At 36.1% G+C, this 14,981-nt stretch overlaps 1 protein-coding gene across 1 annotated transcript; it reads left to right on the top strand.

Moving 5' to 3' along the window:
• Window positions 1-5,109: 5,109 nt before the first annotated feature.
• Window positions 5,110-13,339, top strand: LOC131336678 (uncharacterized). Its single transcript, XM_058372597.1, has 4 exons — window positions 5,110-5,496; window positions 11,122-11,745; window positions 12,035-12,210; window positions 12,379-13,339. Exons 1-4 carry the CDS (start codon window positions 5,417-5,419, stop codon window positions 12,975-12,977), a joined length of 1,479 nt encoding a protein of 492 aa, XP_058228580.1. The 5' UTR covers window positions 5,110-5,416; the 3' UTR covers window positions 12,978-13,339.
• Window positions 13,340-14,981: the final 1,642 nt, after the last annotated feature.

Here is a 14,981-nt window from a genome sequence, read left to right as displayed (position 1 = left end):
AAACCAAACTGTTTACGCCCTTATTAGACAATACACCAAGTCTATTTGATGTAGTCCCTACTCCTTAAATTATGTAATAGGGTACTTAAAAATAAGAATTTTAACGGAACGAGATTAGTAGTATAAATAATGTGTGTACATGTATATATATATATACCCAAAGCCATTCTTTCTCCTTAGTTCTAGAGAAAAAAGTTGGTCTTTAGTTCATCACCATAAAAGTAAAGAATTTCTTTGTTATATATACCCAAAGCCATTCTTTCTCCTTAGTTCTAGAGAAAAAAGTTGGTCTTTAGTTCATCACCATAAAAGTAAAGAATTTCTTTGTTGTGATTGGAGGTGATTAGTGTAACGACCCGGATTTTTGACCCAATTTTTTTTAATACAAATTTATATTGTTAAATTTTTAATTCAATAATTAATTAAATTGAATAATTAAAATATATTATTATGTGTACAATTGATATTATTTACACTATTGTATAAGATATGTATTTAAACTTTAGATATACGAATCAGTGATTCATATTTATCTCTTATCTTTCCTATCTAAACCCTAAGTAGAACTCTATTCAAACTAACTCTCCACTTCTCTATCTCTCATCCTATACATAAAAGCGTCTAGATACATTCTCACCATGTACATACATGCGTCCACATACATTAGAATTGAAAACCCCCCAAATGTGGCACTTGTCCCCCATCTTTTTATCATTATCAGTATCACTCTCCTTCCTCATTCCACCACTTCTACACTTATCCTCTCACCTTCTCACTACCTTATTCTCTCTCATTATACATACCCACATAAATCCGAATATTGAACACCAGTATATTATTTTACTCTCAATTATATTGTTGAGTCTAGAATAGAGAGAGAGAGAGTTGTGGCCGTAGGTGTGTGCACACCGCTGCTGCGGGCCCTGTTGGAATGCCGCCGGACGCTGCCCCGAGATTTCAGAACCACCATGGCGATCTACGAACACCGACAACACTTATCCGGACTTAGAATCGCGTTTGAGGTAGTTTTCCGAAAACCCAAAACCTTTATCTGCATTTTAATGGAGTTACTTAGATTTAAAGTTTATTGAAGACGATGATCTGCTGTTAAATTGTTAATTTATTTTTAGTCCTGTTTATATTAAAATTTAGTCTGGTTGTGCTGGAATGATTAGTGTTATACCCTGTGAAAATTTATGATCGTTTAACAAATGTTTGATTGTGAAATTATTATTGATGTTGCATTGTTAATTTGTATTTGAATGGACGTTTACGTGGTTAATAAATTATTGGAGTAGATAAATATTTATGAAACATTAACAAGAATATTTTATAAGTAAAACTTTATTTAGATTGTAAACAAGAAATATTTTAGATTATATATTAGTTAATCTTTAATTCTAATAAATATTGACTAAAATAGCCTCGCATAATTTTGTTGTTATAAAAATCTCATATTAATATTTAATATAGTTAGTAAATGCTAAATTTAGCAATAAGTATTTTTCAATAAAAAAATTAGTTTGTAAAATCTATAAATAATATGAGAGTTAAAGAAAATATTTAAATAGTAAAAATGTTTTATAAAATTTCTAAATGAGAGAAATAGACTTAATTTTAAGTGTAGTAATTAATTATTTAACTGAATATTATTTTGTTACTCACATGATTAATTCTATGGTAGGATAAATTTTATTGCATGGTTATGTGTTGTTAGCATGTTAGTACTTTTAGTTGAAATGTTGAACTGTGTGGTATTTTGTTGTGATTGTAGATTGAACAAATAGGTTCCCGGGGTGGTTACGAGTAGTGAATCATGTAGACGATGATAAGTAAATGGAAAATGGTAAAGTGTTGGAAGTGTGATTGTGTGGATTGTGATTTGAGCCATGGTGATGGCAAGGGTAACCTATGGGGCCCTGTGTTGAAATGGGTTACCTGAGGGGCCCGGTGTTGTGACGCTAACGTATGATACGTCATGGGAAGTTTCTCTTCGAGGAAGAGAATGGGTCCCATGAGACGGTTATAGTTAGTGAGACGTTAATGTATGATACGTCATGGGAAGTTTCTCTTGGAGAAAGAGAATGGGTCCCATGAGACGGTTATAGTTAGCGTGGGGTAGTGGATGTCCGACCCTAATGTACGATACGTCATGGGATGACTCGATCCTCCTGTTATGGTCTTAAGTGAGAACATACTCGGTACATAACTTAGATGCGCTCACCTAGGACCCTGGTGCAGGACAAGCAAGAGGAAGGGTGGACCCATGAGACGATTGTAGTTAGTGGATGTGGGAGGAAAGGATCTCGCGGAGAGAATCCTTAGATTACATGTAAGATGATGGATAGTAAAGAAAAAGACGATGTGTTATTATTTTGTACCTTCGGTGTATTATGAATTATTATATTGTTGATCTGCATATTGTGGTATTGGGTTTTAGGATTTCTACTTAGTGAATTATCACTCAGGATACGTTTGTATCCTGGCAAATCGTTTGCTTCGGCGTTCAATTTGCCAGAGTGTGCAGGATTCCACAGTGGAGCAGTTGATACAGGTGGGACCCCCTGGAACGGAGTCTGGGCCAACATTGCTTGGAATTTCGTATCAAAACTAGAGTCGCTCTGGAGTTGCTTTTGTTACATAGATTTTTGTATTATTTTGAGATTGTAATTTTTGTATAAGGATAAATAGGGGCCTAATATTTTGTAAAATTCAGTGTATTTTAGGGTTAATGCTTCCGAAATTCTTTGGAAAATCGGGGCGTTACAATTAGTTTGGATATTCCCTTGTTTTTTTTTGGCTAAAGGATATTCCCTTGTTTACCATGGTAAGAAAGCTATCTACTAATTTTACTTCATCATTATAGAAACTAGGCTTTGTCCGTGCTACCCATGTCGACATGACTGATTATCTGGAAAAAAAATTTAGGGCATTTTTGTAATAAATTTGAAAAAGTGTGGGTACATTCTTAAGAGTAGGAGAACACACATCAGCCACTGAATCAATTCAATCCTAACCATTGCAACAATTTATCTTTTAAGGACCCTACACCTTCTGTTTTGTATTATAGAAATTCATGAGGGTAGTAGATTTGTTGGGAATAAGTTTGTTATTTGCATTAGTTTCGCTTCATAGCTAAAAAGAGTTGATCACGTGAAACCCAAGGGATTGGTCAAGTGGTCTTGGCCTGAAACTTACGTGTTTGCTACATCTTATAATCTTAGGTTCGATTCCCTTACTAACAACTCTTAGAGCCATTTCACCCTATGCGTAAGCGTGTGAAATAATTGTAAGTGGGGGCTGTACGGATAGTCCGAGGTATGCGCAAGCTTTCCTGAGACACCCACCATTAAAAAAAATTGAAAGTTATCATGTGATAGTTATTCACCTTTTAAAAAAAATGGTAAAGGATAAATTTCTTAAAAAAAAATTGAATTTGGATGGATGAGCTAGTACACTCTCATACATTTATATATTTGACGATGGCGTGGCAATAATTTATTGCCGATGAATAACTTTATTGATGAATACGTCAACTTCAATTTTATTCCGGTGCAAAAATTGTTTTCTTGTTGCCATCTATTACTGAATATATTTTGTTGGCGTTTGCATTTTATAGTTCCTCACTAAATTATACACATTCCGTCCCAAAGCGTTCATCTCTTTTTGGACATTCATGCCACTTAAAAATATCTTTCCATATTTCATAATGTATAATTTCTTTTAAAATATATCAAACAAGAATATTCATCTTACAAGTAAAAATATTAAAAATTAAAAAATATGGACAAGGTCTAAAATAGTGATAATAGATGGGCAATTTGGGATGGAATCTTGTTCCTCTAGCTTTAGGGGCTTTTTGTGTTCATTCAATTTTTTTTTGGTTGTATGTTTTAGTTTTGTGTCAAATTTTTGTGAATTATAAATTTGTATCTAAGAATGGAATCGAAAAAGTAATTTTGATAAAAATATTTGGACATTGTTTTGGATATTTTTAAAAATATTTAGATAAAAATAAAAAAAATTAATTTTTCAATTTCACCCATCAAGACAAAATAATAATTTGTAAAAATTTGATGCAAAATTAAAAAATACAAAAAAAATTAGGTAAAAAAGACTCAAAAACCCAAAAAGCCCCTAAATCTCTCCGAGGAACAAGGCCCAAAGTATTTCTGTCTTCTGACTACATGGAGTGCACCCGGCCCGTATTTCCATCCTAATTAAAATATCTCCAATCCAACACCCTCCAAATTTTTATTTGAGAGGATCAAATTAATCTATTTTATTTGAAAAGTAGACTTAGAGGACTGTATTATTTATTTTAATTCCAACCCAATACTCTATTTCTCAACTCCAACACATATTTAGGAGAGATCCTCTATTTTTTCCTTCATCCTCTATATTTAGAGCATCTCCAATCCAATACTCCATTTTTTCCTTCATTTCTTCATTTGGGAGTATTTTGATTTTGGAGAAAATCTAACTCTAACCCAATACTCTATTTCTACTTGTATTTCTTTAAAAACTCATCTCAAATCTCAAACTTCCCCACTTTCCCTTCAAAACTCAAATTTTCATTTTTCTAACTTCATTAGGGAAAACTCAAATTTTCATTTTTCAAACTTCATTAAAAAAATATTCAATATGAGTCTTATTTTGAAAATATTGTATATATTTTTTGATTGGTACCAATTTTATAAAGGATTAGTGTATAAAAACTAATTTGATGAAAAAAATGGGATTTGGTGAGGGTGAATAGTGAAATGGAGGAGATCCTCCATTTTTTTCTCCATTCTCCATATTTGGAGTACCAAACTTGATCCTCCGGAGAAAATAGAGAATGTGTTAGAATGATATTTCCTCCAAAAATGATTCTCTCAAATGGAGAAATAGAGGCATGGAAGATGCATTGGAGATGCTCTTAGAGTATCAAAGTTCATACTTCCAAATGGAAAAGAGTTTTAGAGGATGAGTTGGAGAATGTTTTTCCTCCAAAATGAAGAAATGGAGTATGATTCGGAGATGTTCCTGCGACCTCCATTTTTCAATCTTTTAGTACTCCGTACAATGGAGAGAGAGAGTTCTTCTCTCTGAAATTACCCCGTACAATGAGTTGGCTTGCTTTCCTTTTCATTCGTCAGTTTCATTAACTACTCCAACCCCAGATCGAGATCGAGATACATAGTATTTGATTATTACTATACTCCAGTTTTGAATATTCTTCTCTCTGAAATTACCGGCGTGTCCTCCTGTGACTACTCTCGGGTCGTCGCACCCTATCTTACGATGTACTTCATCGTCAAATGGAGATCTTTGGCCGTCCCAGATCGGCCACAGAGTTATCACCATGGTCCAAGAAGAAGAAAGCAGCTGTACCACCACAACAAGTATACTTTGACTTCTGGGTCCTCCATCGATGGGCCTCAGTTTTCGCCGTCTTCTCGGTCGATCCAATTCGCACCCCCCTCCTTCAACACACCTCAAAACCAATGTCAAGTATGCTCTCTCTCTCTCTCTCTCTCTCTCTCTCTCTCATTTCAGCCCATGCTATTAAGAATATACTCTAGCATATATAGTTGTATTGATTCCTGTACCATATTGTTTGCTCTGTATGGGTGGCTGCAAACGAACCGACCTGCTCGCGAGTAGTGAGAGCCTTGGTTCGACTCTTGACTTGTTTAGTAATCGAGTCCGAGCTCGAATTCGAATTTTAGGCTTGTTTAGTAATGAGCCGAGCTCAATATTCAAAAGCTCGGCTCGTTTGTATAATTTGGAACCTGAATTTGAGATTCCAAGCTCCAATGGGATTTATTGCTTTATTTATTCTCCAATTTGATAATCATTAGCAGATCATGCAGTGCGGGACCAGCTTTAGAAATTCCTTCTTGTAGTTCTGATATGAAAATTGGAAAAGCCTAAGTTTTTGAGATTGATATAATGGATAAAATGATAAACATCGCCTCCATCTAACCAAGTATGCCATGCTGGAGTCCATCGCTTGCAATAGTTTGGGGGAAACTGAGAAACATAGATTAACACCTAAGAGGCACGGACAGAGGCATAGGCATAACAATTATTGAAATACTAGATCACGGATGCAGTAGAGCAAGGAACACAATAACATGATTAAATACAAACGTATTTTGTTGCTATTCATATGAATATTATGTCTAAAACAATTAATATATCACTTTGCAGCTCTTAACTTTAAGTTTTCTATAGCAACTTTAAGTTCTATATATTATAAGTCAAACAAGGGTTTATCCTCTTGAACTTTTCTTCACTTGCATGTTTTTTTGAACGTTTTGAAAGTTATAGTTTAACCTCGAAAATAGTTTTCATAAATATAAATTGATCTTCCCTAAAGGTTTCAAACTATGTAGCATAGAAACAGAAACGTAACACGAGACAAACATGGCCTTGACAATGCAATACACAAATCTCCGAAAATTCGAGACGATGACTCGATGGGGACACAATAAGGAAAAGAAATAATTTGTATATACTACAAAGACGCAAGATAACAATAAAAACAAACTTCCTACATCAATAAACTACCATATATGGCATTTTTCACGTTTACCTGTTCTAAACTCACAAAAAGGGATCCAACCAAAAGCATTGATTCTTTCATACATGTTTGTATAGTTACTCAACCCTTACCTATCACGCAAAAAGATGACCCCCTTGAGTGTCCATAGAGTGCCTTGATGTGTCCTAGCATTTTTTAGGGTGTCTCCCGAGTGTTCAAATGAATATTGTCGGAAAAAAAAAATTAAGACACTTTTGATTTGAGACTAGGACGCGTCTGAAGAGCGTTGCTGTCCGCCAAATGTTCGACACCAGTAAGTGACTTCCAATGAAGTGAAACTCACATGTGAACAGTGTGGTCCCTGCTTAAAAACTAAGAAAAGTAGGTAGACACGTCATGTGGGCGTCGTTTTGTATCTAGATGTTCGGCGTGTCTTGACATGGATACAGCGACACAAGATACACTAATTAATTAGGTGTGTCAGTGCTTCATGAAATTGACACTCGTTGGATTCATCAAGACTTGCTTTAAGTTTTGCATGATTGAACAGAGTTAAATGACACACATGTCAACTAGAGACACATGAAATACATAGTAAGTTCGAACAAGTAATTTAGACTTAATGGTAGAAACAATACGTATTTATGGACTATAAATGCTCTCTTCTTTACACTTCTTAGTTCTTACTTTAACTGCTAAAGTCACAACTTTTAATTTGCTTTAATAGAGTTTCCTGGAGATGATACCGTGACTCTTTGCTATACACTTCTTTTGGAATGGTACAATGTAGAAATTTCTATCTTGATAAGATAAATTATAGATGTTTCGCAGCGTCGATATAAAAATGAAGAAATAGTTGTTCACAATAAGAAATACTTTTCTTTATTGTCATGTGACTCGTGTCCCTGTCGAATTGTGTCCTGACTATTTTGAATGTCTTCCAAGCCCACACATTTTAATAAATAAAACTTAACATGGCAAGGCTTACACTGCTACCTGAATTGCCTTTTATTGTTGTCACCGTTTTTACTGTCAAAGGCGGTATCTGATTCCAATAATTGACCATATTACTTATTTTCTCCAATCCTAAACCTGTTGATATTGTCGTATATGTGGAACCTTTAGCTTAACCCTTGCTACTCTTTCTTGAGGAGGCATTGTAGTCTTCGTCCTTTACGTATGTCTGGTGGCAGGAATGAAGTAGACAGAACTCTTCTTCCATTTCTTCTCTATTCTGTTGTTTGGCTGTGTCTAGGCATGTAAAGTAATGCGTGGTTCCGTTCATGGCGGAATGAGATTACAAAACTAAGTGGGAATTCATTCCCTCAACCCCATTGTATTCTCATCCTACCTAATAATAATGAAAAAGCGAGCTGAAAAATTTCAAAATCTTATGAGGGCTACTTTGGTTACCTTATGACAACATTAAGTGCCAGCTTAGTTGCCTTGCTTATTTGCTTAAAATGAAGCATTGAGAAAATAGGAGGGTTTGGCACAGCCCAATTGCTTATTTAAAAGAAACCAACAACCATAATGTGGAATAAGCAATATGTAATCAAACAAGTTTGTGTATTATTATTATTACTTATAAAAAAAAAAAGTTTGTGTATTATTGGACTTGCTTATTGCTTATTTCTTACGAATAATGAAACCGGCCCTAAGTGGTCTTATTTGAAAGCTGTTTTGTTTTTTTGCTATTGCCTATCTTCAAGCTCCTCCGACGAAGCCTAGTTTAATTTAGAGTAAACTACAACATTGGTCCTTGTAGTTTGCTCCTAGTTTTAATTCTTAATTCGGTCCCTCCATTTTTAATTTCTTTTATTTTAAGTTTTTAACCTTCAAGTTTTAGATTTGTGACAATTTAGTCCAATACTTAACGTTGGTTTTCCTAACAAAAGAAGGCCAGCAGACTTTTCATCAAAATGTTTTATTACAACAAATGGGACAGAGGGAGTAGATATCTCAAAAATTTTCATCAAAATTGTATTGTGCTAATGAGTTTTATAGTGCAATCAAAAGAAGGCTATCAGACTTTTCATCAAAATGTTTTATTACAACAGATGGGACAGAGGGAGTAGATATCTCAAAAATTTTCATCAAAATTGTATTGTGCTACCTCACTCTGCAATTTGAAGAATGAGTTTTTATAGTGCAATCCAGCATACTCTTCCAATTTTATTGTCCAAAGTGTACTTTGCTACCTTAATTGTGCACTCCAATAGATTATTCAAATATCAAATCACCTTTTAAACTAGGGTTTCGTATTTTAGGGATGCTACTCTAATGTCAAATTTCAAGAGAGAGAAAAAGAATTCGAACGGTGAGTGAGTGGTTGAAGAGTCTATTGGAGCACTTAAAACATTGCAAAACCTTCATTGGTTTTTGTATTTGATGTTTGAGGGATCTGCTGGATTATGAGTGATTGATATTTCTGAAGTGCTATGTTTGGGTAAAGTAAATAAATTAGTTGGACAGGCTTGAAAAATATTTCTTCAAGGGGATGGGGCTTGGGAATATTGAGTGAAGCCTGTTTAATCATTGGACGGACTTTGGTAAGCATAAGCTCTATTATTGTGTAGTGCACTAGAATCTAGATTGAAACCAATCTAAACTTGAAGGAAGCCAATTGAAAGCGTAGGGACCAAATTGAGAGAGCAAACTATAGGGGCCGTGCTGTAAATTACCCTTTAGTTTTGTACATCAGGTCCTTTGGTCTTTCTCTTCCTGTAGTTGATTGAATCATGAGATTGATTTAGTGGAGAAGTTCTCTTAAATTTTAAATTCTAGTTTAGCAGTCTTTTACTTGTATTTCTAACAAGTAGTCTTTATCCGATTCTTGCTTGATCCTTCTGAGGTTGAATTAGAATTCTAACGAGTAGTTCTCATACTTTGATGCATTTCTTCATGGAAAGCAGTTCCGAATTGTGGACAAGAGGATAACTCGTCCTTCAGAGTACTTCAAAAGTCCTCATCTTTTAAACTCCCTCTGTTCCTTATTGTTAGTCCCTCTTAGGAATTCCAACTTTTTTAGGAGACATATAATGATTACACCTACTTTCCATCATTACTCCTATATTCTACCTCTGTTGCACCATGTATTCACATATGAGGGACATTTTTGGAATTCCATCAAATTTCTACTTCTATTTTTGGAAAAAGGACAATCAATTTGAAACATCCCAAAATGGAATGAGGTACTAACAATTAGGAACGGAGGGAGTATGATTGAACAGTCCATGAAAGTCATATATAATGCTAGGCTGCTAACCATGCTTGATGTTGCAAAATGCTAGTACTCACGAGTGTGGGAAAGTAGCTGAACTACAGGTGTTAAGATGGACATGGTAAAAAGATTGAGGGTGGGCTGCGGTGTATGTGGTTTACCGAAAGGCTGGTTTCGTGCCTTCGTTGCTTTCGGTTTGTTATTGTTCTGGGGTTCAAAACTATCACCCTTGCCTTTCTTTTGGTTGTTTTCTCTTCATGCGAATTACTGAACAGTAAAAAGAGGGACAATCTGCAACCATGCGGAGAGTGTACAGAGCTAACTTGCTTGTTTGCAATGAAAATCTACTGCTTCTCATCTTCTTTGTTATTTATCTCCTGATTGTTAACAGAAAATGTTCATTTCACTACTTTGAGAAGTAATTTCTCTTGCATAATATACTCATGGAGCAGATATTTTATGACCATGTTTTAAAGCATCAAATAGTATACCACTAGATCTCAAATTGGGGCAATTACGAGTAGATATTGGATATTGGGTTCTCAAATAAACAATAAACCTTCCCTGAAAGTGCTGCCGCTTTCCTTTATATGTGCCACTAAGCTTCTTTAGATTGCCTTTTTCATGAAGAATGCAATTGCTGCTTCTTAGGCCCCGTTTCCGCTAAATTGTTTTCACTACAATTTTTTGCCTTTAGTTAAGTAGTTCGTACTAACTAAAACTTTATGTCAAAAGTTAATTTGTTTCCACTAAATTAAAACATCCAACACATTTTCAACTAAAACACCCAACACATTTTCTACAACTTTTAGTTTAGTGGAAACAACTTGACTACAAAGTACACTACAAGAACTACTCCACAACTTCTAGATAAACGCCCTGTATTCTGCTACCCAATATTGGTTGTTGATAGACATTGTTTATTGCAGCTAAATGTTCTTTACTAGAATAGGACTGGTAGCACTTAAAGCATCTCCACTGGCAATTGCCATTTTACAAAGTGAAGCCTTTTTTGTGTACCTATATCGTCAAATGGCCAAAAAATTGCATTTCTGCTTCACTGGTGCAATCCCATTTTGGCAGAGCTACCTTTCACCAAGAACCATTTGCTCATATGGTAAGTTTCCAAAAATTTGGCACATGAGGCTTTGACAAATTTTGTCAAGCAATTGCTCAACAACAGAGCTGCACTTTTGCTCATTTCGGTCAATTTTCGGCAATGGCGAGGGATTTTCCTAATCAGTGGAGATGCTCTTCGATGTGCAATTCGTCTCTTTCTTTAATAATTTAGTTGCTCTGTCAGAATAAAGTAACCTTCTGAAACTTGAATTTATCTCTAATCCTAGAGTTTTTCTACTTTTTACAGAACAAGAAAACTTTTTGGGATTTCTCTCTCTCTTCTTATCATCAACATGGCCGCTATAATGGAGCGTGCCGATGAAAACCTCCTTCCATCTGTTTACAAAGAAGTCAGTGAAGCTTTCAGTGCTGGGCCATCTGACCTAGGGTATCTCACATTCATAAGGAACTTTGTGCGGGGACTGGCATCACCCTTGGCAGGTGTATTGGTAATCAGCTATGACCGGCCAACAGTTCTTGCAATGGGTACCCTGTGCTGGGCCTTATCAACAGCTGCAGTGGGTGCAAGCCAGCATTTTATGCAAGTGGCATTCTGGAGAGCAGTAAATGGGGTTGGACTGGCTATCGTGATTCCGTCACTTCAGTCGTTCATTGCTGACAGCTATTTGGATGGTGTGAGGGGGGCTGGATTTGGGTGTTTGAGTCTTGTCGGGATGGTGGGTGGTATTGGAGGTGGAGTTGTTGCTACGGTTATGGCTGGTCATGAGTTCTGGGGGTTGGCTGGCTGGCGTGTGGCCTTCATTATGATGGCTACTCTGAGTTCCCTTATTGGGCTCCTAGTGTTTCTGTTTGTTGTTGACCCAAGACGAAGAGTTAGCGCAGATCATGATAGTGTCGAATATTCTGATAGGTATGGATCTGAAGATGGCATTTTTTCTGCTTTTCCATTTTCTGTTTCTGGAGAGCCCAAGAAACTTATTTGATAAACTATATTCTGGGAAATTTTCTGAAAATAACCCAGTGACTCACTTTTCCTGAGATACAAAAAGATGTTTTTTTAATCTTCATTAACTGTTTTGTTCAAAAATGAAACCCCGAAGATACCACGAATGACAAACTTGGTGGTTGGGAAGCATAGAGGAGCAAATGGCTTTTCGGTTAGTTTCTTTTGGTTAACATTAACGCAGTTCCTCTTACAGGGAAGAGTTGGTAGATAAGAGCACTGTCAATTCAGCATCAATTTGGCTGGAGTCGTGGACAGCCATGAAAGCTATTCTGAAAGTGCCAACATTTCGGATCATTGTTTTGCAGGGCCTTATGGGTTCACTACCATGGACAGCTATGGTTTTCTTCACATTATGGTTTGAACTAATTGGTGAGCATTTAGTTGAATTATAGTCATCCGTTTCCTTAGTCCAAACTGCAAAATAGATGGAATGGGTACTCATTTACTTTTGGGAATATGCTAATTCAAACACTAAAAAAGGAGCAATCTGCTAAAGCCTGTGTGATGCATGACTTCAAGTTGGTTATTTATTTCCAGGTTTCGATCATAATAGTACTGCTGCACTACTCAGTCTTTTTGCTGCCGGATGTGGCATTGGAGCCCTCGCCGGTGGATTAATAGGAGACCGAATGTCACAAATCTACCCTCACTGGGGTCGCATAATTTGTGCACAGTTCAGTGCTTTCATGGGCATCCCTTTCTCGTGGTTCCTACTTACGGTGATCCCCCAGTCAGTCAGCAGCTATTTTACCTTTGCTGTCACCCTTTTCCTCATGGGTCTCACCATCAGCTGGTGTACCACTGCTGCAAATGGCCCCATGTTTGCTGAGGTGGTACCTGCCAAACACCGGACCATGATTTATGCATTTGATCGCGCTTTTGAAGGTTCCTTCTCTTCTTTTGCCGCCCCCATTGTTGGAATCATTGCAGAGAAGATATATGGATACGATCCTAAATCAGTTGATCTAGTTTCGGGTTCTCCGAGGGAAGCCTATGCATTGTCGAGAGGGCTTTTCTCGATGATGGCAGTTCCGTTCGGTTTGTGTTGCTTGTTTTACACGCTTTTGTATCATTTTTTCTGGAGGGACCGCGACAATGCTAGAATGGCAAGTTTCAAAGGAAGAGAGATGACTTGACCAGCTGTATCGGGTTGTAGGCGTACTGATCTTACAAGAAATTTTCTCCAATCAAGTCTAGGTGACATCACTACACGTATCGAAATTTTCTTCACATATTGTGTATTGGCTATCCTTTAGGCCATTTTTTGTTTTTAAAGAGCGATCCTCTTTGCATTTCCCCACGGGATGCTTTATAGTAACAGGTAGACTAGAATCGTAGTGAACCAACTTCTGAACACATTCTATTCTTGGTGATGTTCTGTAAGCTTACCCTGTGGTTTATGTGTATTTTAAGCTGCTTAACGATTCAACGATTAAGAGAGAGTTTTGGATTTTTGTATGGGCTCATGGTAATGATTGAAAATGTTCATTTTGTAGAACTTATCGAGTTCAAGCATGAAATTGTTTGCTCACATTTTCTTTCTTTTTTTTTGGATTGCAGGGAGGAAGCTCCCATCTAGTTGCTCCATAATCATCCATTCTGGTCCATTTACTTCTTTCGTAAGCATATCTTGGGTTCATAGAAGTAATTGGAACAGTTTATATACTTTAAAAACTGCCAAGAAGATCTTTAATGCAAAAATCAAATTGGTCAGATATTGATAAGTACACGAACAAAACAAATTTATTTGGTGGAAAAAGGGATCAACAAACACAGTTCGAAATTTTCCGGCTTTATTATTTTATCTAGACTAGAAACAAATCTATTTTGTCCACATGAACATCAATGACTGAGCAATTTAATTTTCAATGTAAATGAAACATTTTAGTTCTCAGAGAGCAAATCTTGGGTTCATAGAAGTAATTGCAACAGTTTATATACTTTAAAAACTGCCAAGAAGATCTTTAATGCAAAATTCAAATTGGTCAGACATTGATTAGTACACGAACAAAACAAATTTATTTGGTAAAAAAAGGGATCAACAAACACAGTTCGAAATTTTCCGGCTTTATTATTTTATCTAGAAGCAAATCTATTTTGTCCACATGAACACCAATGACTGAGCAATTTAATTTTCAATGTAAATGCACATCTTAGTCCTCAGCGAATTTGATGATATGAGTGATTCAGATTATCTTTATTTGCTCGGGATGCATAGATAGAGGGCTGACTGGACCGGACTGCATTGTAACTAAGAGGACAGGATGAAGCTGCATCTGTATTACAGAGTCAAATCAAATCTCAGGCCGGCACAATCAAAAGAACCTCCCAAGTCAGTTATCCAAAACAGCAAAAAGAAAAAAGAAAAAGTCAGTTATCCAAATCCCATATTTCCATTTAATTAATCAACCCCCTCTCGTTTCCGTAAAATTATGGGGACCAGCCACTTGTGCATTCTGCATAGATGGGTGTGTGGAGTCAATTCTGGAATCTCTCGCACAAACAATCCCAGAGTTTAAAATAAAATTTTCCAGTTTCTTCGTAAAATATCAACTCAATCGAATGGCTGTAATTATTTGATCAAATTGTCAATTTTTTTTTATAAAATTCATTCAGAATATAGGGTCCTGAATGAAAATTCGAAAGATTGGAACAATCACCTCTATTTATATGATTGAGTTTATTTTTAACAAAAAAACTTGAAATATTATTTTAAAATTAATGAACGATTCAGATTATTTACATGTACACACCCATCTCTGCAGAATCTCTTAAAAAATGGTGGCTACCTTCCTCGGCTTTTCCAATCTTTTACAATTGTAGAGAGAGGGGATGGAGGAGTCTACACCTTTGGGGTACATCATTTCCATACCTCGTTGTGTAGAATCCATCTCGGGACTTCACACAAATGATCGGAGCCCGGTCCATTTGTTTAAAATACTAAGAGTACCTTTTTAAGAATTGTTGAAAAAAATCAGTTCAGTCGGCTTGGTCAGTTCTTTACTTTCCAGAAAATATTTCCACCCAATTACGGAATTACCCCCTCCGTTTTTCCAAACAGAAAGTCTACACACACATACAAAGATTGTACACTGATTGTGCACAGATTTTATTGTGAGGTCCACCACAGGTCCCACACA

This window comes from Rhododendron vialii, chromosome 8a (assembly GCF_030253575.1).
Source record: "Rhododendron vialii isolate Sample 1 chromosome 8a, ASM3025357v1".
NCBI classification, from domain to species: domain Eukaryota; kingdom Viridiplantae; phylum Streptophyta; class Magnoliopsida; order Ericales; family Ericaceae; genus Rhododendron; species Rhododendron vialii.
The sequence above is the reverse complement of the archived record's forward strand: the minus strand, read 5'-3'. Positions and strand labels throughout refer to the sequence as shown.

Bases quoted from the DNA above. Each gene is read 5' to 3' on its own strand.
- LOC131336678 (XM_058372597.1), top strand. From the start codon at position 5,417: ATGGGCCTCAGTTTTCGCCGTCTTCTCGGTCGATCCAATTCGCACCCC. The intron at 5,497-11,121 runs GTATGCTCTCTC...TACTTTTTACAG, and splicing joins CACCTCAAAACCAATGTCAA to AACAAGAAAACTTTTTGGGA. The intron at 11,746-12,034 runs GTATGGATCTGA...TTCCTCTTACAG, and splicing joins AGTGTCGAATATTCTGATAG to GGAAGAGTTGGTAGATAAGA.